We start from the raw sequence: 22430 nt of genomic DNA on the forward strand, positions 1-22430 counted from the left end.
TATTTAAAAGTATTTGCATTTTGGCCTTTGAAATTACAAACATGGACTGACCTTTTTCACCATTTTTGCTGTTTTTACCCCATAATTCCTGATCATTCAGTCATAGATAGTCCAAACTATACCTTTTTGGAATCTTTACAATCAGACAAATAATGTGGTGGGCATTTTTAATTTTGACCCCTGTGTAATTCTTCAATTGACCCCTACCTGGCCGCCTATTGAAAATTCAAGTAGCCAGTAGGTTTTTTCAAAAGAGTAATGTCTAAGGAGTATTTGTGCCAACTTTGGTGCTTGTATCACCATTTGCACGATTTTGCTCTAAATATTCTCTTAACTGCTGTACTACTGGTTCTTTTTAAGCGAATCTACGTGAAGCTCAAAATCGCAGGATTTCGGGTGGTGCTCTTGAACGCACCATAATCTTTAAGGGGCGGGGCGTTAGATTACCTGCGGAAATAAGAGGGCGGATCAAAGGTGCCGTCGAGGAGATAGAGGGACTTTTCTTTTTTTTCTTCCCTCCTTCGTTGTGGGGAAGTTTGTAGCGGGTTTTGTTACGAACACGGACCCGCAAAGACCGACTCTCATTTCAGTGTCTGCAGCTGCTAAACAGGTTCGATTTTTTTTTCTTATTCTTTCTCCAAAGGTCACATGCATTTAAAAGGATTTGTTTTTCTGAGGTGTTTTTGGAACGTGTTAATGTTTGAGCACAGGTTTTTCAAAAAAAAAAAAGTGCAGCCGGTCAGGTGTTTAACCGCATGCGCTGTTACTAGTTGAGTTTAAGAACTGGTGTCTTTTTTTAACATAAATTATTTTTGTTAGATTGCAGGGGATATAAAGCTTTCTTGTTCTTAAATATCAAATGTTTAGGTTTGTGGCTTTGCATTGTTGTGTCACTGTAAATTTAAAATATCTTGGTGGGTTTGGGGCTTTTCTTTGACCAAAAATAAAATGTTGCTTTAGACTCTAAAGGACTTTTTGGGGGGTGGGGGTGAGGAAGGGAACTCTAATTTTGCAAGCTGAACAGCTTACTACTACTACTACTAATAATAATAATAATCCATCACTGACATAATTCTCACATGTAGCCTTGACATTTATGGTCTCTATATAGTTTTATTTTATGGGGGGGGGGGGGGTGCTCTAAACTTATGTATGTTCATTGAATGTCTAAAGATTAACACAATCACACTGACTTTTTTTTTTTTTGAGCCAAGTCAGAGGTGGCCCTGAGCTTTTGAATCACTAAATGTTTGAGTTAATTTGCATCCATTTGTTCTCAAAACTGGGTGTATAATTGAAACTGCTAAGGCAACCATGACAAATATGGAGTTGTAGGCATCTGTGGCTGGAGAAAATTTGCATTTGTAACATACCATACAGTAGTACCCTTCTATTTCTTCATGGCCTGCAGTACAAAACCACACTGGGAGTTGGCAGCTGTTTTGTTTGATGCTCTTCCTAATAGTTCTACATGGAGAAACATGTTCACACTTGGTGTTTTAAAACAATCCCCAAGCGAAGTAATAAGTAGAACCTGCTGTGCTTCATTAGAGGTCTGATTGGATCAGGTGTGCTCAGTGGCATGGCTTCAGCACCACATAGATCCACTCTACTTGTATTTATAAATTATGGACTTCAAATGAAGTCTTAGATGTATTCAGTGACTTGGATGTTCATGTATCCAGCCCCTGATTTTTGTATTGAACAAAAAACCTGTAAGTTTTTTTTTTTAAATTAGCTAACCGTTCATCCATAGGCCCTTTCAGCTGCTCCCCTGCTTTCATTCGGTGACACCACAGCAGGTCTGAGGTGGATATGCATGTTGACATGGCACACGTTTTGCACTGGATCCCCTTCTTGACTCGACTCCATATTACATTGAGAACAGCCAAGGGTGGGGTTTGAACCAGAAACCTTCTGCATTGGAAATGAGCAGACTTTACCGCGTGACTGTTTGCACAAACACCTATGAGCTCTGAAAACTACGGCCAGTGTGTATAAAAATGTGATAATTTTTAGTCCTGAGAGTTAAAGCAGTCTACACTAAAAATACATTTTGAGGCCTCACTATTGTGAATATCTGCATAAATAGCTCAATGCTTAAAGTTTTGCCTTTGTAAAATGTGGTTTTGTCAGTGATGTGTTAATGTTGTAGGAAATGTTATATTTCTCTTGATACAGAAACTGTAATATGGAAAGTAATGCAAATGGACTTATGATAGTTGAGAAATGGGCACAGTCTTTAATTTTGGTGTTCAGTCTCCTGGGTTCAGCATGAGATGTTCATGAAAGTTTTGCCAATGCAAACTGCACACACCCTGTTGAATTTCTGCCCTTTGGCTACAAAGACTGTTTGCCTTCGTAGTTATCAATAGGTTTTAGAGAGATCTCAAACTTTCAGTGTGACTAGTTGTGGTAAATGGTTTGAAGTGGTGCAACTGCGTGTTGATCAAAATCTAGTCTTCCTCATTTGTTTCAGGGTGGAAACTCAACAGTGCCGGCTAGTCTCTGTTCAAGTGTAAAATACTGCAAGAACATCACATCATATGTAGGCTCTGGCTCATCTGTTAGAATATTTTTCTTTAAAAATTACTTTAAAAGATATTGGGGGTTTAAAAAAAAAAAAAAAAAAGCAGCAAAGATGAGGCTTTTGTAAATTTACTGGTCCAAAATTCAAGGTTACTGAATTTAACTCTTAAGTGTCTAATATAGGAACAAGACGTTGGCGTGCCAAGAAGCTGAAACCAGACTCATGGCAGGGGGGGGGGGGCGATGGCTGTTTGTTACCTTGAAACCACAAATTTAGAGTTAAACCTTCCTTTGAGAAAAGGAAACTAATCACATGTTTTTTTCCTCCATCAAATTTTAAAAATATAACACAATTTTCTAAGATATATCTGTCTGTGTTGAACTTGCAACAAAATGTCACAAATCATCACAGTGGCTGGAATTGTATGTGACTGTTTCTAATATTTAATGGCACCAAAAATGGGGGAAACTAAAACAAATTTTGTGGTGTTTGTATACCTGAATAAGACTTTGGCTGACGAAACAAATTACTTAGGATGAATATATTAGAGTATTTTTGTCAGTTCAGTAGGTGGCTCTTCACCCCAACCTTGACATCTTGGATTTGCCTTTAAAAAAAATAAAATAAAATAAGGCTTTTAATGGAGAGTTGCATGGGTTCAGGCATGTACATGTGGAGTTACCCTCCCCCGAGTAAATTTGAAAACTGCAATGTCCCGAAAACTGTGTTGGAGCCTTAAACCTTTTGAGAGGGGGGCAAATATCTGGTACTATTAAAACTAGATATCAGGGGTGTAACTCGCCTTACTTTTGTAAGTGTGTTTGTACAAACTCCAGCAGCAGACTTGAAGATCTGCAGATAAGTTGCAATGGTATGAACCTTAAATGTATGTATAGTGCATCAAGTTTGGTGAAATAAAGTGAATAGTTTAATAGATATCAAAGCTTAAGAAACTCGCATCTATATTCACTGATACTCCCCAGTTATTTCTAAAAGTACCAGATCTTGTTAGGAAGAGATGGTTTAATATTGTCCATAATTCCTTTCTCTGAATTAAAACTAATTTTTCTAATTTTTTTTGTCTGAGACGCTATAAATTGTAATGCAAAAAAATGAAAGGTGAATAGTTTAAATTTCTGTCTTGAGTCATTAAATAAAATAAGCTTCATGAAGTTGCAAAATCTCCTAGTTTTTTAACTTCATGGTGTTTGAAAGTGCTCATGGAATATTTCCCAAAAAAGCCACAGTGTAGAAAGATTTATGCTTGAACAGGTGTGAATGTTTATTCCTTTAACAAAAGAATAATTTGCCTGTAGCTACATGTTCCTCAGCTCGTCAGTAGCTGCTTTTCAGTCTGTCAAGCCTGCAGACAGGCTGCGGATCCTGTGCCTCGTCGCTGTGGAAATGTGCGCTCTGTGCCGTGGCAACACAGCACAAACAGGAGGATGCTGATGAAGACGCGCACAGACCAAAGACTAACGCACAAGCCGCAGATTTAAACAGCTGTATGGGTAAATCGAGAGTCTCCGAAAGGTGAAGTTGTGAAACTAACACAAAGACCTACAGTGTGTGTGATTTTAACAAATAAGGTGTCAAAATGTGTATGCCTGAGTTTGCGCAACTTCCCGAGGAAGTTGTCACAAGGAAAAGCTGTGCAGTTACTCTGCAGGAGGCAAATGTTCTGTGTGAGAGCGATGGTCAGAGCTCAGTCTGCTGCCTTCAGGCTCATCTAATTTTGTATTTGGACTTAAAGGATTTTTGCACACTTGAAGGACTTCTTGCATTTGAGCCACATGGTCTAAATAAAACAGAAAAAATGTTGTTCTGTTACAAGACTGAAATTTCTAACTTGAATTAGTCAGCAAGTTATAGTGATCAAGCACCTGATCAGTTTCTTTTCTGTAAATGGTATTTCAACATCTGACTCTGGGGAAACTATTTCAATTTTTTTAGAATGCAAACATGAAAACCCAGCAAGTTTTCTCATTATGCTGGTTTCATGCACAGTCATGACTCATGACCTCATCTCACTTGAAATACTTGTTGTTGGGGTGGGTGTGTGTGTGTGTGTGTGTGTGGGGGGGGGGGGTTAAGGATACTGTTAGTTGTCACCAGTCTGCTGGCAGCTGAGTTTGAACACAACTTAAATATGATTGTTATTCACATACGTCAGCGCATGTTGCCTCAAACATTAAAACAGTTCAACTGCATATTGTAGCTAGGTGCTAGTTAACTCACTGAATAAATCTTAATCTATCTTAATGTACAGCAAAGGAGATCAAAGTCTTTAATGTGTCTAAAGTGTTGAAACCATCGATTTGTATTTAATTCACTAGATGGCGATGCAGCTTGAGCTGTTGCCAGCAGCCGCCAACTTGCTTAGCGTTATTCCGCGTCATCAGGCATTAGATTAAATAGAAATAGGTTGGTTGACTTTAACTTGGGTTGAAGTGATCTAAAAATGCGTTTGGGTGCAGCATCCAGCTGACAAAGGAGTATCGGCTGGTTAAATTAATAAATTGTGGCGTGAGCTTTCATAAATGTATTATATGCAATTTAAATTATGTGGTGGAAATGACTAAAATTGCTGAATAAAGGTTAAATGATCTTTTTTTTTTTGTCGATTTTGTATTGATATTAGTGACTTCAGTTTTACTGCATGAGTGCTTTGTCGTGATAAATATCTCACCATTTGTTTAGTGATTCAATTATAAGTCTGTTTATCCCTTTTTAATTAGCCTTGGGTTTTTGTTCACATCAGGTTTTCCATCCTGAGATTCTTTAAGAGCAAATTCATAGAATAGAAATGCTTTTTCTCTCAATTTGGTGACATTGTATATTCTACTAATAAGAATAATATACACATGTGATATACTCTGTGTAAATATTGTAGTGTTTTCAGATTTCTTTCAACTTGGTCCAGAAATTATTGGATAATCTTGCTTTTCACCCTGGCTGGCGTGGCTGTTTAATTTTATTTATTTGATATTTTCACAGACAGCTCTCTGTAAAAGCGGCATCACAGGTGGGTTAAGAGCAGGCTTTAATAATCGTATCTTTATGATGCGAGCGCACGAAGCTCTTTCACCCATGATTATTTCCCATCTTTAACTTCATAATGAAATTAAGGATCAGACTAGTATCTTGTGTTGTGGCAGTGTGTTTGACAAACTGATATTATTTTCTATCTGTACTGGGACTAAAATTCGTTCAAATCTGTTATATAAATAGTCTGATCCTCTTCTGTATTTGTTTTGACAAGAATTGGCTGTACAAATGTGGGACTGACTTTGAATAAATGTAACGGCACAGAAAATGCAGACTTATAGTGAAACTCTCTCAAACATTGATAATGTCCATTGACTTCTATTTGTCTGTTATTAAACGCTAAACCAAGATGGCGGCGCTCTGGCAACAACCAATAAATAAGCGGCTTGGCCTGGTTCTCCATTTAGTGAGTCAATAGAAATCAATGGTTGAAACTGATACCTCCAGAACACAATGGAAATGCCTTTTTCAGTTTCTTTTGTTGTTTTAATGTAAATTGTATCTGTATCTTGTGTTATTTTACCGGATAAACTCAGTCAACTCAGAGTTTAGAAGTGATGCATGACCTCAGCTAAATTGTGATCCTGGGAGTATCTTCTTACTTTTACCCTCCACCACCACTTTAAAGATGGAAAGTCCACATCCTGACTGTACATGGAGTGCAGCATTCTCCTTCCCCCAGTGAGTCTGAGCGCCTAACGAACTTAAAGAAACACAGATGACACCTTGTGCACTCGTCTGTTTATCCCTCTGTGTAATCACTCGATCCCTGGCTGCTCAGAATGACCTCTGCTCAAACATATCTGACTAAAGATAAGACTAAAAATGATTGTCTCTGAAATGTAGACATACCGCTGTCAAATGTATGGAGAAAGAAAAGGTGCTGCTCACTCACTCCATCTGTTGAGTCTCCTTGGGCGTGGTTGTGAATTAAACTTCTTTGTTTAGACTTGCTCCTGACATTCCTCTCTGCATTTTTCACTGTTCTGTTCTTGAGCACCATCTGATAAATGTTCTACTTAGGTACTTCTGTGACATAAGGAGTTGGGTTAGCTATATGTTGACCTGGATTTGGGTCTTGGTCTCTCACTCTACCAGCTGCAAAATGGTACCAACCATGAGCAGCAAGGTGACAAATATCTGACTGGCACCCTGCCCAGACAGACACATGCACCAGTGAGCCTCTGACACTGTTGGGTTTACGGCTCTCTAGTGCAGGCAGAGAAATCAGCTGCTGTCCTCTTCTTGCATAACAGATTGGGAGCATTTGTTGCATTCAATAACCACGCAAGGAGAGACTTGGGGAATGCATGGAATTATGTCGAATAGTGTGAGGAAGGAATGTATCTGGAATAAAGGCACACTGGTGTAACAGAGTTGTGTATACTGAGAAATTATTTAGTTTGAAGCTTTGCTCACAAATTCATTGCAAAGGCTTGATAGATGTACACACCTTTACTATAATCATTTAACAATTTATTTTCCTGCAACACAAGTGTTTTCAACTCTGCAGTTAAAATCAAAGTTTTAAATATTTTTAAGTGATAATGGAACAATGTGCCTGAATTGGAATGCAAAATGAGTACTGCAGAAATGTGGAAGAATCTAAAATGGTGTAGAGCAGTAAATGGACACGAGCCACACTGAAAGTTGTCTCTAAGCTGAAGTGGAAGTGGTCACTGTCTGGCTACACCAAACAATTATATTTTCACAACTGTTAGTTGTACTCATCAGTCATTCTGTACTTCCAGCAAACATTTGTTTTAACCATAAAACTATTAATCGGAATTTTTATACATTAATACTGGGAGGTCAAAGCTCTCATGCCAAAAAAAACCAAGCATTTGATGCTTATAAATGCCCTTTTTACTGAATTTTGTTTCAAGAAGGAAATATATGTCCAGAAATGCACACCCAGAAGATGATAGTAAAACGAGTTGCTCAAATGTGTGACAAAGTTAACTCTTAGTGAAAATGAGATGAACGACAGAAAAATCAGTTTAGTTGTACCTTGCCCTTATGGGCAACTTGTTTGGTCAAATATCTGATCTACACTTGGAGGAAATTGTGCTGTGAAGTACTTTGTTTAATAGTTTTTAGTGTCTAACTCATCTGTAGTGTTTATCGTGATTGAAAGCTTAGTATTGCAGTGCTGATGAAGCTTTTTCTCACTATAAATGATCATTAATCAAGCATGTCTGTGCCATTTAAGCTACCATGACAGACGCAGACAAGTACCTGTACGGGGACCGGAGTGCCATCAGTGACCCTCTGGCCCAGGCGGACTGGGCCTCAAAGAAGCTGGTATGGGTCCCCTCTGGAAAATGTGGCTTTGAGGCTGGATCCATCAAGGAGGAGCATGGAGACGAGTGCATGGTGGAGCTGACTGACTCTGGCAAGAAGGTTAGCAGGATCAGATGCTGTTAGACAATGACCATGACTGACCAACATTTTATTTCTTTAGAAATGTGCAGCTGCTTTTCTGACAGACTACTTGTGTAAATGACAGGTGAAGGTGAACAAGGATGACATTCAGAAGATGAACCCACCCAAGTTCAACAAAGTGGAGGACATGGCAGAGCTCACGTGTCTGAACGAAGCATCAGTGCTGCACAACCTTAAGGAGAGATACTACTCTGGTCTCATCTATGTGAGATTGTCCACTCAGCACACACAAACGTTTTTGTGTGTGTGTGGTATTAACCACCTTCTGTCTTGCAGACGTACTCTGGCCTCTTTTGTGTGGTGGTGAATCCATACAAGCACCTTCCTATTTACACAGAAGACATTGTGAACATGTACAAGGGCAAGAAGAGGCACGAGATGCCACCTCACATCTACGCCATCACAGACACTGCCTACAGGAGCATGATGCAGGGTACAACTTTTTGAAAGTGATTTTTTTTTTTGTTTTGTTTAAATCATGCGCACAAAGGAGCAACATCATGAGAATATCACACTGACTTTCAAAATCTTCTTAATTTCTTCTAGATCGTGAAGATCAAGCCATCCTTTGCACGTAGGCACTTTTCTCATAATTTCCTTCTGAAGATTTTTTTTTTGTACTTAAAAGCATTCATTGGTAACTGCATAGCTGTGAAGGGGTGAGTAAATAAAGTATTTTGGGGGATAGAGAACATGATTTTTTTTTTTTTTTTTTCATTTTACAAAAAAATGGAGGAAAAACTGCAACTATTAAAGATGTTATTTTTGAAAGTTGATAGTCTTTAGTTACAAAGTGCTCTTACATGTTCAAGGATCAGTCTTAGTTGCTTAATACAAGTGAACAAGGGCCTTTGAATGGTGGTAAAGTGCACTTGTTTCCACTTCAAACCCCACCCCTTGCCCATTTTACAATATAGAGCTGGGCCAGGAAGGGTGTCCAACATAAAACCTGTGCCAAATCACCTGGCCTACACTTGGAGGAAATTGTGCTGTGAAGTACTTTGTGTTTAATAGTTTCTAGTGTACAACTCGTATGTACCAAATCAAAATGGTGGGGGGGATAAACAAGGGAAATGCCAAAAGACTTACTTAACAAGGGCCTAAAATGCTGAGGTAGTATAGTATTTAGCTCTGGCAGCACAGTGGTCTAGTGTCTAGCATTGTTGCCTCCCAGCAAGGAGGTCATGGGATCACATCCCACTTGGTCTTTTCTGTGTGGTTTGCATGGTTCCCTCAGTGCTCTGGCTTCCTCCCACATCCAGACATGCACATGAGGTGAATAGGAAACTTGAATTTGACTGGCTGTGAATGTGTCTGTCTATGTGGCCCTGTGATAGACTGGTGTCTAATCCAGGGTGAGCACCATCTCATACCCTGACTACTGGGATAGGGTAAGAAGGGTAGGGTTAAAAAAAAAAAAAAATACATGAAGCTTCAGCTGATGTTTGCCAGAAGGCACAGAGGAGAGTTGAGCCATAACTTTTTTTAAATCTAAAATTAAGTCCCATGTCCTACTTGACCATGAAGCAGTAATAACTAAGTTGTGCCTAGTTTCTTAAATCACATGTACAGCCCTCCTTCAGAGTAATTATTGGGCTCTTGGACACAGCCCTCATTAGTCTTTCATTTACTGCTCTTTCTGAAGTCTGTAGTACAGTGTGTCTGGAAAGTATTCACAGCATTTCACCTTATCCACATTTTATGTTAAAGCCTTATTCCAAAATGGTCAAATTTTCCCTCAAAATTCTACTTACAACACCCCATGATATAACGGTTTCTCTTTTTAATTTCTCTAAATTTATATATAGAAAAGTAATGTCTCTTTGGTATAATACCTGTAAATCAGTTTGCCAGTTTTCTTCAGGCAAGTCAGGGGATGGATACATGAACATTTCCACTCATGTTACTAAATGTCTTGAACTTTATTTACATCAGTTATGAAGAAATACAAACAGAATGGCACTCTATGGTAAATCTGTGTGATGTAGACAGTTCTCAAAAACTGAGTGACTACAAGAAGTGTTGTAGCTGAACTTTCAGGTTTTTTGATAAAACCCTCAGTTGGAGCTGAATATTTTTGCAAGGCACTGTATGTAGAGAGGTGTGACTTTCCAGTTCAAGTCCATTCAATTGAATTTACCTCAGGTGGAGTCCAATTAAGCTGTAGAAACATCTCAAGGATGATCAGTGGAAACAGGATGCATCTGAGCCCAATTCTGAGCTTCATGGAAAAGGCTGTGAATACTTATGCACGTGTGATTTTAGGTTTACTTGATAAATTTGCAGAAACCTCAAATTTTCCCACATTGTCATTATAGGGTGTTGTGTGTAGAATTTTGAAGGGGAGAGATTTTTAACCATTTTGGAATAAGGACGTAACATATGTGGGGGGAAAAAATGAAGTGCTGTGAATACTTTCTGGATGCACAGTAGACTGTTTTTACTAATTCAGAAATATTCAGTGAATTCAACATGCAACCTGTCTTGTCCACTTAAATTTATTTTTTTAAAAACTGGATATGACACACAAAGGGGGTTCCTGTATTTTTATTTTGTATATTGTCATTGGAGGAAATGATAATTGAAAGTAATAGTTGATCAAATTATGTATTTTTAATTGGTTGACATTTAAGTGATATTGCACAACCGCAAACTTTAACACACAAATTGCTCAACTTAAAATACTTGTATAGCAAAACATCTTGAACTACAACATACCCATTAATACAAATTTAACTCAAAATATGTGGATGTGCACACTCTACACCAGGTGTTCCTTGGGTAGGGAGGACTTTTTTTAAGCAAATGATCAGGTGCTGCAGTGAGTGAAATTACTTTGCAGTGCTTCAGGAAAACCCACATCACCAGAGTAGTGATGGTAGCAATGTTTTCTTCAAGAGTATTTTCAGACCAGTTTCTGTTATATATGTGGTGTCTATAACAGAGGTCTTGCATAAACAGTTTCAGGTCTATAGATGTAAACCCTGGCTGGTATAATTTTCCTATTAAATGTGGCCCCACTCTGAATATTCCCTTGTAATCTTCAGATTTTGGGATCTGTTTTTCATTGTGCCTGCATGTCTTTATTTAAATTAACTTTTACTGCCACAATGTCTGTGCTGGAGGGGGCGCTATCAAAGTGCCCCACACTTTGACAGCCACGGCTGTACAATGCCTTTGTAATTGAGACTATGGGTAAGCTTTAGTAGTTCAGACTTCTGTATTATGTACAGTATTAATATTCTGCCTCTCTTTGCAGTGGGGAGTCTGGAGCTGGAAAAACAGAAAATACCAAAAAAGTTATTCAGTATCTTGCTCATGTTGCCTCATCTTTCAAGTCAAAGAAGGATCAGGTCAGTAAACTTATCTTTCTGTAGACTTTTTAAGCTGTAGCTTCAAAGAAACTACTCCACCCCCCTCCCACCCATGGTTCATAACCTGCATGGATTTCCATTGTGATGCATAGTTTCTCTGTAATTTATCAGACTCTGTCTGCACACATGAACCGTCTGGGCTGCTGAGCATTCCTGACAGGCACATTCAGGCCTGACTCACCTCTGCAATGACTAGACATGAAGTGCAACACATGCTGCCCCCCCACTCCTTGAGGAAAAAAACAAGAAAACCACACACAGAGTGCATCTAAAAAGTATTCACAGCACTTCACTTTTTCCACATTTTTACAGCCTTATTCCAAAATGGAATAAATTCATGTTGCAGGATGTCTCTGTACATTAATCTTTCCCTCAATCCTCACTCGTCTCCCAGTTCCTGCTGCTGAAAAACATCTCCACAGCATGATGCTGCCACCACTATGCTTCACTGTAGGGATGGTGCCTGGTTTCCTCCAAACATGACATCTGGCATTAACACCACAGAGTTCAGTCTTTCTCATCAGACCAGAGAATTTTCTCATGATCTGAGTCTTTCAGGTGCCCTTTGGCAAACACCAGGCAGGCTGCTATCTGCATTTTACTAAGGAGTGTCTTCTGTCTGGCCACTGCTACTGCAGAGATGGTTGTCCTTCTAGAAAGTTCTCCTCTCCACAGAGGAATGCTGGAGCTCTAACAGAGTGACCATCAGGTTCTTGGTCACCTCCCTGACTAAGGCCCTTCTCCTCAATTGCTCAGTTTCAAAGGGTGGCCAGCTCTAGGAAGAGTCCTATTGGAGCTGAATTTCTTCCATTTACAGATGATGGTCACTGTGCTCATTGGGGCCCTCGAAGCAGCAGAAATGTTTCTGTACCCTTCCCCAGATTTGTACCTTGAGACAATCCTGTCTTGTAGGTCTACAGATGATTCTTTTGACTTCATGCTTTGCTTCATAGCAACAGCTATGAATACTTATGTAAATGTGATTTCTTAATATTTTATTTTTAATAAATGTGCAAAAATCTCAAATTTTTTTCACGTAGTCATTATGGCGTATTGTGTAGAATTTTGAGGGAAAATGAATTTCATCTATTTTGGAATAAGGCTGTAATGTAACAAAATGTGGAAAGTGAAGCACTGTGAATAGTTAACAGATGAACTGTAGGGTTGCTGAATTTACTGAATACTTCATATGAAGCTGAAACCTGACTTGTATTTCAGTTCCATATTTTGTATGACCTCTGTATTGAATATGTTAAACTCTCTCTTTACTCCATCTCCAGGGCAGTACAGTTTTGTCACATGTGAGTTAAACTGTCTCATAAGCTCATTTTTTTTTTTTTATACAAATGCTCTCTGATTTGCAAAACTGAGTTTAGCAGTATATGCATTCATAGTAACTTAAAACAAGACTTTAAAGGGGTCATATTGTGCAAAAACCATTGTTGGTTATGATTTGGGTTTCATGTTATAGAAATTATCCTGCATAATGCTGTCCAAAACTGCTAACTTTATATTTAACATGTAACTGTCCATGCTGGAATTCCTGTTTTGTCTGAGAGCCATTCCCACACTGATAGATGGGCTTGTGGTAACATCAGTTCACTTCAGTTTTAAGCAACAAATGGACATGGGTTGTTGGGCCTAAAAATGTTAAGATGCTTCACATCAGTGTGACTGAGACTTCTAAAAATGCATAATGTGACCCCCTTTAATGTCTAGGATGACCTGAAGGTATCTTGCTCCATCCACCAGCAATTATGCTTATTGTTAAGTGGTTTGACAATGCTCTCTAGCTAACCTGCTTCTGCTGTGCCTGCATGGACGGGGTGGTCTCAGAATTTTGTGGTTGAGTGGGCTCAGTCTGTGGAATGTGCAGGTTTCAACACTTGTATCTGACTGGGCAATAACATCCCTTGAACTCTATTGAATGTACAGCCTGCAAATTTTCTTTTTTTTTTTTTTTTTTGGAGTGATTTGTCTTAATTGAAGCTTATGTGTCTCTAATATAAAGTGTGTTGCTAAAAGAAAACATGACTTTGCATAAAAGTCAATTTAGCCTCTCTGACACCTTCAGTCTATAGTCTTCACTGATGCTGTTTTTCTATCAGGGAGAGTTGGAGAAACAGCTGCTGCAGGCAAACCCCATCCTGGAGGCTTTCGGCAATGCCAAGACGGTCAAGAATGACAACTCCTCACGATTTGTATGACTGACTTAAATTAAGCTCCCCCAGCATACAGTGTCATTTTCTGGTAAATGGAATTGCATCTTAATCTTTTTTTTTTTTTCCCCTCTGCAGGGAAAATTTATCAGAATAAATTTTGATGTCAATGGATACATTGTTGGTGCCAACATTGAAACTTGTATCTTTTATTTCTTGAAGCAATGGTGGTGGGGGAACCATAAAGCTTAATAGCTCAGTGCTAATTTCACTTGTTGTATGCCACAAAGAAATAAAATTTGTCCACTTTTCATAAGAGATAAGATTAACTGCCACTAGCATACACATGCAGTCATCTAGTATGGTGAAGTAGAAAGTATAATTTTGTCACCTTGGTCACAGACCTCTTGTATTTTGTCCTTGACTGAAGTGTTAGACTTACTGGAAAAGTCTCGAGCCATCAGACAAGCTAAAGAGGAGCGGAGCTTCCACATCTTCTACTACTTGTTATCAGGAGCTGGAGACAAACAGCGCTGTGAGCACAGAAACAGCTTTATTACAGAAGTGTTCAACACTTCTACTGGCTGAGATGCGATTGTCCTCATCTGTCATTGAAAAAGTTTAACTGACCGTTCAACTATCTGTGGAAGAAAAATAATCGCATCAATGAGTCATGTCTTTCTGCTTCTCATTATGTAGCTGACTTGCTTCTGGAGGATTACAGCAAGTACCGTTTCCTGTCCAACGGAAATGTGACAATTCCTGGTCAACAGGACAAGGACATGTTTGCTGAGACCACGGAAGCCTTTCAGATCATGAGCATCCCAGAAGAGGAAAGAATGGGTAGATGAAATGTATTTATTTCTGTGGAAGTCAGTCCAGTAACTGGATCATACTTTAGTCTTTGGAGGAGAGAATATGACAAGCACTGAAATTAACCATCTTTAGATCTGCAGAAATTAAATTTCTCCAACTTTAAGGCATACTACTATTTATGTTGGACACTGACATGTTTGTTTTCTTTTATATACTTCATCAATGTCTTGTTACAGCTACATGTTGTGGTTGACTCTGTCATTAGTCATTTTGTGGCGAGTATCTTCTCTGCCTCAACCAGTCAGTAATCAGACTGTCAACATGACAATGGTATAAATGGTGGTAGACTCCAAATCTGACAGTTTCTTGAAAATGCTCAACATGGGTTTATTTCTGTAGCAGCAGAGTGAGATCTTCTATTTGTTGGCCAGGTCTACTGAAGGTAGTGTCAGCTGTGTTGCAGCTGGGCAACATGACTTTCAAGAAGGAACGTCACTCTGACCAGGCTTCCATGTCCGATGACACTGGTAATTACATTTATCCATTGGTTATCTTGAACATCCTATCAAATTCCTTACATGTTAATAATGGTCCCTTTGTGTCTTTAAAAGCTGCTCAGAAAGTTTGTCATCTGTTGGGCATCGCAGTGACAGACTTCACACGAGCCATCCTCTCTCCCAGAATTAAGGTGGGCTTAGAAAATGTTTTAACAGATACAAATCTTATTCCCTTGTGTGTTCATATACATTACTTCTAATGCCAGTTTGTTTCTTGTCACTCTGGTATCTACGTTTGCCCCATTTCTTGTATATCTTGGCAGTTAAACCCAACACCATGTTGTGTGTGTGTAAAGGGTCTTATGGCTTCATAGTATCATTGTATGAGAGTGAAGCATTGTTTTCATGTCAACAGGTTGGCAGGGACTATGTCCAGAAGTCCCAGACACAGGAGCAAGCAGAGTTTGCAGTCGAGGCTCTGGCCAAAGCTTCATATGAGAGGATGTTCCGCTGGCTGGTTATGAGAATTAATAAAGCCCTCGACAAAACCAAGAGACAGGGGGCCTCCTTCATTGGCATCCTAGATATTGCTGGATTTGAAATTTTTGAGGTATGTAATTTCTGTACTTTGACACTATGGTTAAAGTACTGCAGCGCAAAGTATTTCTAAGCACTTTATTGGTTTACTGGCAATATTGTGAAACGTGCATGAACATGGCTAATGGATCAGAATGAGCTGGTTTAACCCTGACCAGACTGTCAAGAATTTTTTTTTTTTCCCACAACCTTTCAAGTCTTGAGTTAACTATGAGCCTTTAATATTTTTGATGCACCTAAATTGATTCAGTACAGCTGAGTATCAGGAAACCCAGTAAAAGACTAACAAGTCCTACATCAGCAGCTGAAACCTCTGTTATGACCTAAAAGTCTGACTTAACCTGGCTTGCATTTCACCTAATGTGATCACGATGTAGTCTAACCCTGGGTGTAGAGATTCATGCCAAAGTGGATCCCACTTTCGTGCTTTGGCAGAAGCTTGATTTGCGCTCCAGAGAGCTTATTGTTGAAAAATGTACACAAAATTTTGGAACTCTGGCTCTTACTATTTATATATTAAAAAAAAATATTAAGCTTAGTTTGCATGAAAAAGAAACTGCAAGTTTTAATCTAGCTCATAATGTGCAGCACACAGTCTTCAGTGTGTGTGTGTGTGTGTGTGTGTATATGGGTGGGACCATAACTGTAAATGCTGATAATACAATTTCTTTCTGCAGTTGAATTCATTTGAGCAACTGTGCATCAACTACACCAATGAGAAGCTGCAGCAACTCTTCAACCACACAATGTTTATCCTGGAGCAAGAAGAGTACCAGAGAGAGGGCATAGAGTGGAGCTTCATTGACTTTGGCCTTGACCTACAGCCCTGTATTGATCTTATTGAAAAACCTGTAAGACTCCTTGTCTTGTCATCTAATCTTCAAAATACTGAAGATCTGTCCTAAGACTGACATTGTTTATATTGGAAGATGATACTTCGGACTTGTGACTACCAAAATGTGCAAATGCCTGAATAGATCCTTAACCCTTACCATCATCTCACTCTCTCCCCAGTCCAGTCCTCCAGGAATCTTGTCCCTGCTGGATGAAGAGTGCTGGTTTCCCAAAGCCACAGACAAGACCTTTGTGGCCAAGGTGGTTCAGGAGCAGGGCACACACCCAAAGTTCCAGAAGCCCAAGAAACTAAAGGATGATGCAGATTTCTGCATTATTCACTATGCTGGAAAGGTAAAGACTCTTGTAAGGGTTTACCTTCATAAGCTACGGTTTCAGAATATAAAAGGCCTTGCCTTCTTTAAGGAACAAACTGTTCTTGGGCATTAAAAAAACTTCTGCATAAAAAACCCTGCCAAACTGTACTGTCCTAGATAGTAGCCACATCTTCCTGTGGCCATATCTACTCCTCCCAAAGTGTCGGCCTGTAGTTCCAAAAAAAACTGACACCAGTCTGGTTGCATTTGCAACAAAAATCACTTGGAGAAACTTGATTCAACTAGCAACAATAGTTGGGAGTCTGCTTCCCTCTACAGATCTGTTAATTTTTGGCAAAACTATGCAGTGAAAGAATCTTGCAAAAACAAATGAAATGCATTACGGTGGCATGCAAACAAATTAGTTTTTGTTCTTTAAGTTGGAACAGTTCAGGTTTCACTCTCAGCATTTCTTAATGTATTGTGCTGCAGGTGGACTACAAAGCCAATGAGTGGCTGATGAAAAACATGGATCCTCTGAACGAATGTGTGGCCACTCTGCTCAACCAGTCAACAGATAAATTCACTGCTGACCTTTGGAAGGATGGTAAATGAACTGTAATAGACACTTCATTGTCAGCTGTCTCTCAATTAGTCAACATCATGATTTTTGTTAGTTCAGAGGTGATGACAGTCAGAATACTAATTATACATGCATGTCAAAGACTAATGCAAATTTTTTTTTTTAATTTAAAGTCATTTATTTTATGACTGGGTAAATTCAGACTCATAAAATGCATAACATTAAACTGTTGTGTTCACAGTGGACCATATTGTTGGAATGGATAAGATGGCAGGAATGGCTGACTCGCATGGTGCATTCAAATCCCGCAAGGGCATGTTCCGCACGGTGGGCCAATTGTACAAGGAGCAGTTGGGTAATCTCATGACCACGCTTAGGAATACCAACCCCAACTTTGTCCGCTGCATCATTCCCAACCATGAGAAGAAGGTACAAAATTATACATTCACTGAATCTTGTGTACATAATGTTTCTGTGTAGGCTCTGTTGTCCAGGTGGTTTCCATAGTAGAGAAGCTTGAATCTTCAACTGGACTGGCTTGCTTGAGGCGAGGACGTTTCGCTTCAAGTCGCAGAAGCTTCCTCAGCTAAAATTCTTGCTCTGGAAGTCTGACTTAACCCGGTTAAGGTTGGGTTTCAAACGTTTCACAAAGAATGCCTCCTTGACCCCTCTCTCAAACCACTTCAATGGTTTGAGAGGGGAGGGGGTCTGAGACACACTTTATCCCCTGTTTACAATGGGGTACTCGGGTCAAAGGAGTTTCAGTCTTTTGTTCATGGTAATGAGTCATTCACGTCATCAAGGGAGCCATCAGAAAGGCTTCCATCCCATCATTAGAGGGACAGATGTCCTGTCATTAGGTGTGCTAACTAGAGCACAATAGTTGCTAATTAGAGCTATTTTGTCACTGGCCTATAGCAGTCTGCCTCGCAGTAGGAGGGGTCTGGTTAGGTTTAAAACTCCAGCTTTTGTTGGCTTCTGTTTTATTCTTTACAAGAGTCAGACAGAAGTCAGACTTCCAGAGCAAGAATTTTAGCTGAGGAAGCTTCTGCTACTTGAAGCGAAACGTCCTCGCATCAAGCAAGCCAGTTCAGTCGAAGATTCAAGCTTCTCTACTATCGTGTACATAATGTTTTGTTTGCACATATTGTCTGCTCTTTCCTGGCTTTAAAGTATTTATTGCTCCTCAGGCTGGAAAACTGGAGCCTCACCTGGTTCTGGACCAACTGAGGTGCAATGGGGTCCTGGAAGGTATTCGGATTTGTAGACAGGGCTTCCCCAACCGTATAGTATTCCAGGAGTTCAGACAGAGGTAACTGCAGGTGTTATTTCTAAAGCAGCAGTGTGTGAGTGGCTTGTTCCACATTTTGAAGGACTTTTCTGATTTCCTCTGTCTCAGGTATGAAATTCTCACTCCAAATGCCATTCCAAAGGGCTTCATGGATGGCAAGCAAGCCTGTGCACTCATGGTAAGAACAACAAATGCTTAAGAACTCACTCATCAGAAGGTGAGGGAAAGGTTACTCTGTAGTTTATTTTTCCACAAACTGTTGCTGTTTGTATTCAGATCAAAGCCTTGGAGCTGGACCCCAACCTTTACCGCATCGGTCAGAGTAAAGTGTTCTTTAGAGCAGGTGTTCTGGCACACCTGGAGGAGGAGAGAGACTTGAAGATCACAGATGTCATAATCAGCTTCCAGGCCTGGTGCAGAGGATATCTGGCTCGCAAGTATGAAAGATCAGTTAGCTGTGGTGCCAAAAAACACTTTCACTGGTCAACAGGCAGTATATTCACTAATTACACTACTTTATAATCTCATCTGCACCGTGTAATGTACCACACTTACTGTTTTAAAATGCCTGCATGTTTTGAATTTTAAGGTTCAGAAACATGTGTTCACTAACACTTTGAGAAAGTTTGCCCATGAAATGGATCATATAGTTTGAGTTGCTTACTTCACTCTAAAACCTTACAAGTAGTTTCCTTACCATTTTCTGAAAAACGTTGATATGCATGGAATACCTGTGGCCAAACACTTGTACTAAAGTTTTCAGTCTTCTAGATTCCAAATTGATATATTTTTGGTTGTGTAGGTTCATTATGAAATTTATGAATAAGACTATTGTGCTCAGTACCGCACATCCTGAAATGGGTCATTGGGTGTAAAAGAACAAAGTGATAAATGTATAGTTATTTCAGTGCTCCCCCCCCCAAAAAAAACAATGAATCTACTTGGAACTTTGGCAGAGAACACAGGTTTCTTAGGTCAGTGTTGCCTTTGAAGTAGGGGCTACAATTTGTACTTGCAGTCATTGCTGGTAAGGAATTTTTCTTCACATGTCACTGAAAGCTTTGATTTGGGATTTTTACTTTTAGTACCAGAATAGGTAAAATTTCCAGTTTTTCTCCAACAGGCACACTGAGGTTCTCAATGGTGAAATTCAATTGCCATGGTGAGTCCTCTCAGATAAATTGGCTTTTTTAAAAATATTTTATTTATAATTTTTTCAAATAGAAGAAAACACACAAACAAACAAGGCTCAGATGCATGAGTTACAAATATTACAGATTCACAATGTCAAAATGATGCAGAAATGGACCCCAGATTCTAAAAAAGATGTCAGTTGAACTAAGACGGAGTTTCTCCATTTGAATTATGGTCATCATTTCACTGACCCAAAGCTGAAATGAAGGAGGAACAGGGGACTTCCAGTCTCTCAGTATCAGTCTTTTAGCAACCACCAATCCAAGATCCAGGGATTTTCAAATATTGGCAGGCAGAGATCTGAGTCTGCGTGCAACCAAAAATAACCAGTCCAGGTTCCGGTTGCAGGTGCGTTTTATATGCTCGGGAAAACCAGTCAAATATTTTTGACCAAAACACTGTCAGAGAAGAGCAGGACCAGAAAGTGTGGGATAGTGTACCATCAGAAACCTTACACCTGTCACACACTGGAGAAACCGAGGGATAGATTCTGTGCAATTTGGCTTTTGAGTAATGTAAGCGGTGAACAATTTTGAACTGGATTAATTGGTGCCTGTTGTTCAAAGAACAAGTATGAATGTTAAACAGACATGCGCTCCACCTGGAATCAGACAACTCTATACCCAGTTCACCACACCAGGTATCCCTGATTTTTCCAGTTAGTGCAACAGTGCAGTCATCAAGCAGGTGCACAATTTTTGTAATCAAGTGTTTGGAGTCAGAAGGGCTATTAAAAATGTAAAAAAATCATGCTTGATTGGGAAATTTTTCAAATTTTGTTTGGGCATAATGCCGGACCTGCAGGTACCGAAAAAATTGTGAATTGGACAAAGTATAATTTTCTTTCAATTGATCAAATGATGCAAATTTACCGTCAATGTATAAATCTTTGATAGACACCAAGCCCCTCTGTCTCCAAACACAAGACTTGTCATGCCAAGGACGCATAAAACATGATTAAAACATATAGGAACCTGTACTGATGTTTCTGGTAATGACAAAAAGCTCCTAATTTGGTTTAAAATTCTTATTGACTGCCTTAAGGGAAAAGACTCTTACGAAACTCTGAATTCTCAAACTTTGAAAATAGCATAGCTGGCAGAGAGGAATTGTTCACACAGTTGGCTTCCATTTTAACCCACACTGGTGTTGTTGGGGTCTGAGTATCTTGCAGGCCCTGTCGCCAAAAAAATTAACGCTCTAGCATTAGCAGCCCAGTAGTAGCGTTTAAACACCGGGAGGCCCAGTCCCCCCTCCATTCTAGGTTTCTGTAAATGTATTTTTGAGATCCTGGCATTTCTGCCATTCCAGATATAAGATAAGGTAATTGAGTCTAACTCTTTAAAGATGGCAGCAGTAAGGTAGATTGGGAGATTCTGGCATAAATATAAAAATCTAGGAAGAGACCATTTTTATGGAGTTTATACACCCCACCATAGACAGAGGTAGAAGTTTCCAGCATTCAATATTCTGCTTTAAGCCTGATATAAATTCAATTTAAATATCAACTTTGGGTCCTTGGGTATAAACAGGCCTAAGTAAGTGAAATAGTTGTCAATTATTTTGAATGGAACCCCTTGCAGAAAACCTGGCGAATACACCTTGGAAGGTGGCATAAACTCACTTTTGGACCAATTGATCATGTAGCCCGATATTTTACCAAAAGATGTAATTAAATTGAGTACAACCGGAATAGAGTCCTCAGAATTACGCAAATACAGAATTACGTCACTGGCGTACAAGCTGATGCGCGTTTCTGTGTCTCCGATCTGAAGTCCCTTCACTTGTGGGTGGGTTCTTATTGTTTCAGCTAGCGGTTCCAGAGCAATCGCGAAGAGAGCCGGTGACAGCGAACAGCCCTGTTGTACTGAGCGCTGCAAAGAAAACGGGGCTGAATGGTCTCCATTTGTCAGTACAGAACACATTGGTTTTGCATAAATCAGTTTCACCCAGGATATAAAAGTCTGACCAAATCCAAACCTGCGTAATGACTCTAGCATGTAAGACCACTCGACCTGGTCGAAGGCTTTGTGTGCATCAAGGGATAAGATGGAGGCACCTGGAGTGTTACTATAATCAGAGTAAACAGTGTTAAGCAATCGCCTAACATTGGAAAATGAAAATCTGCCTGGAATGAATCCAGTCTGATCGGGATGTATAATCGAAGCCAAATGTCTGTTCAGTCTAGTCGACAAGATTTTGCTTATTTTGCGATCAACATTCTGTAGCGCTATTGGCCTATAGCTTGCAGGGTCAGTTTCATCTCTGCCCTTTTTCAGAATAAGTGAAATGTTAGCTTCATATAAGGTTTTTGGTAATTCATTATTTTTCGAGTCACAAATCATCCTGAGCAGGAGTGGCGCCAGGATGTCAATTTCTTGTAAAATTCAGAGCTAAAACCATCAGGACCTGCTGCTTTACCTGACGGGAATGATTTTATAGCAGCAGTAACCTCTTGTAAAGTCGGAGTCAAGGTGCTCCTTAGCGGTGTCACTCAGGCTGGGTAACTGGAGAGAGTTAGGCATCAAAATTTGATTGTGAAACATTTTTGGACAAATAACAATCATTCTGCAAAACGATTGTTTATGTCAACAGGATTGCTTAACACTCTGCCAGCTCTTGATTTTATATTGCGAATTGCTCTGGAAGCTTGTGCATCTTTAAGTTGTTGTGCTAGTAGTTTACCAGGCTTGTCACCTAGCTCGAAGTGATTCTTCAATTTCAAAAGCGTATTTTTCACTTGGT

At 39.5% G+C, this 22430-nt stretch overlaps 1 protein-coding gene across 1 annotated transcript in view; it reads left to right on the plus strand.

The window, feature by feature from the left end:
• Nucleotides 1–468: 468 nt before the first annotated feature.
• LOC117525455 (myosin-9-like) overlaps nucleotides 469–22430 on the plus strand; it is a 41345-nt gene continuing 19383 nt past the window's right edge. Inside the window, exons 1-21 of the mRNA XM_034187297.1 lie at nucleotides 469–610; nucleotides 7791–7981; nucleotides 8088–8228; nucleotides 8300–8456; nucleotides 8570–8597; nucleotides 11283–11376; nucleotides 12678–12698; nucleotides 13506–13598; nucleotides 13695–13758; nucleotides 13993–14091; nucleotides 14256–14399; nucleotides 14804–14899; nucleotides 14984–15060; nucleotides 15285–15479; nucleotides 16144–16317; nucleotides 16481–16654; nucleotides 17110–17224; nucleotides 17442–17629; nucleotides 18391–18512; nucleotides 18600–18669; nucleotides 18768–18928. Of these exons, the coding sequence (XP_034043188.1) occupies nucleotides 7796–7981; nucleotides 8088–8228; nucleotides 8300–8456; nucleotides 8570–8597; nucleotides 11283–11376; nucleotides 12678–12698; nucleotides 13506–13598; nucleotides 13695–13758; nucleotides 13993–14091; nucleotides 14256–14399; nucleotides 14804–14899; nucleotides 14984–15060; nucleotides 15285–15479; nucleotides 16144–16317; nucleotides 16481–16654; nucleotides 17110–17224; nucleotides 17442–17629; nucleotides 18391–18512; nucleotides 18600–18669; nucleotides 18768–18928 (2399 nt within the window). The 5' untranslated portion in view covers nucleotides 469–610; nucleotides 7791–7795. The remainder of the gene's footprint in view (nucleotides 611–7790; nucleotides 7982–8087; nucleotides 8229–8299; nucleotides 8457–8569; nucleotides 8598–11282; nucleotides 11377–12677; nucleotides 12699–13505; nucleotides 13599–13694; nucleotides 13759–13992; nucleotides 14092–14255; nucleotides 14400–14803; nucleotides 14900–14983; nucleotides 15061–15284; nucleotides 15480–16143; nucleotides 16318–16480; nucleotides 16655–17109; nucleotides 17225–17441; nucleotides 17630–18390; nucleotides 18513–18599; nucleotides 18670–18767; nucleotides 18929–22430) is intronic.

This window comes from Thalassophryne amazonica, chromosome 15 (genome assembly GCF_902500255.1).
Source record: "Thalassophryne amazonica chromosome 15, fThaAma1.1, whole genome shotgun sequence".
Classification (NCBI taxonomy): Eukaryota; Metazoa; Chordata; class Actinopteri; order Batrachoidiformes; family Batrachoididae; genus Thalassophryne; species Thalassophryne amazonica.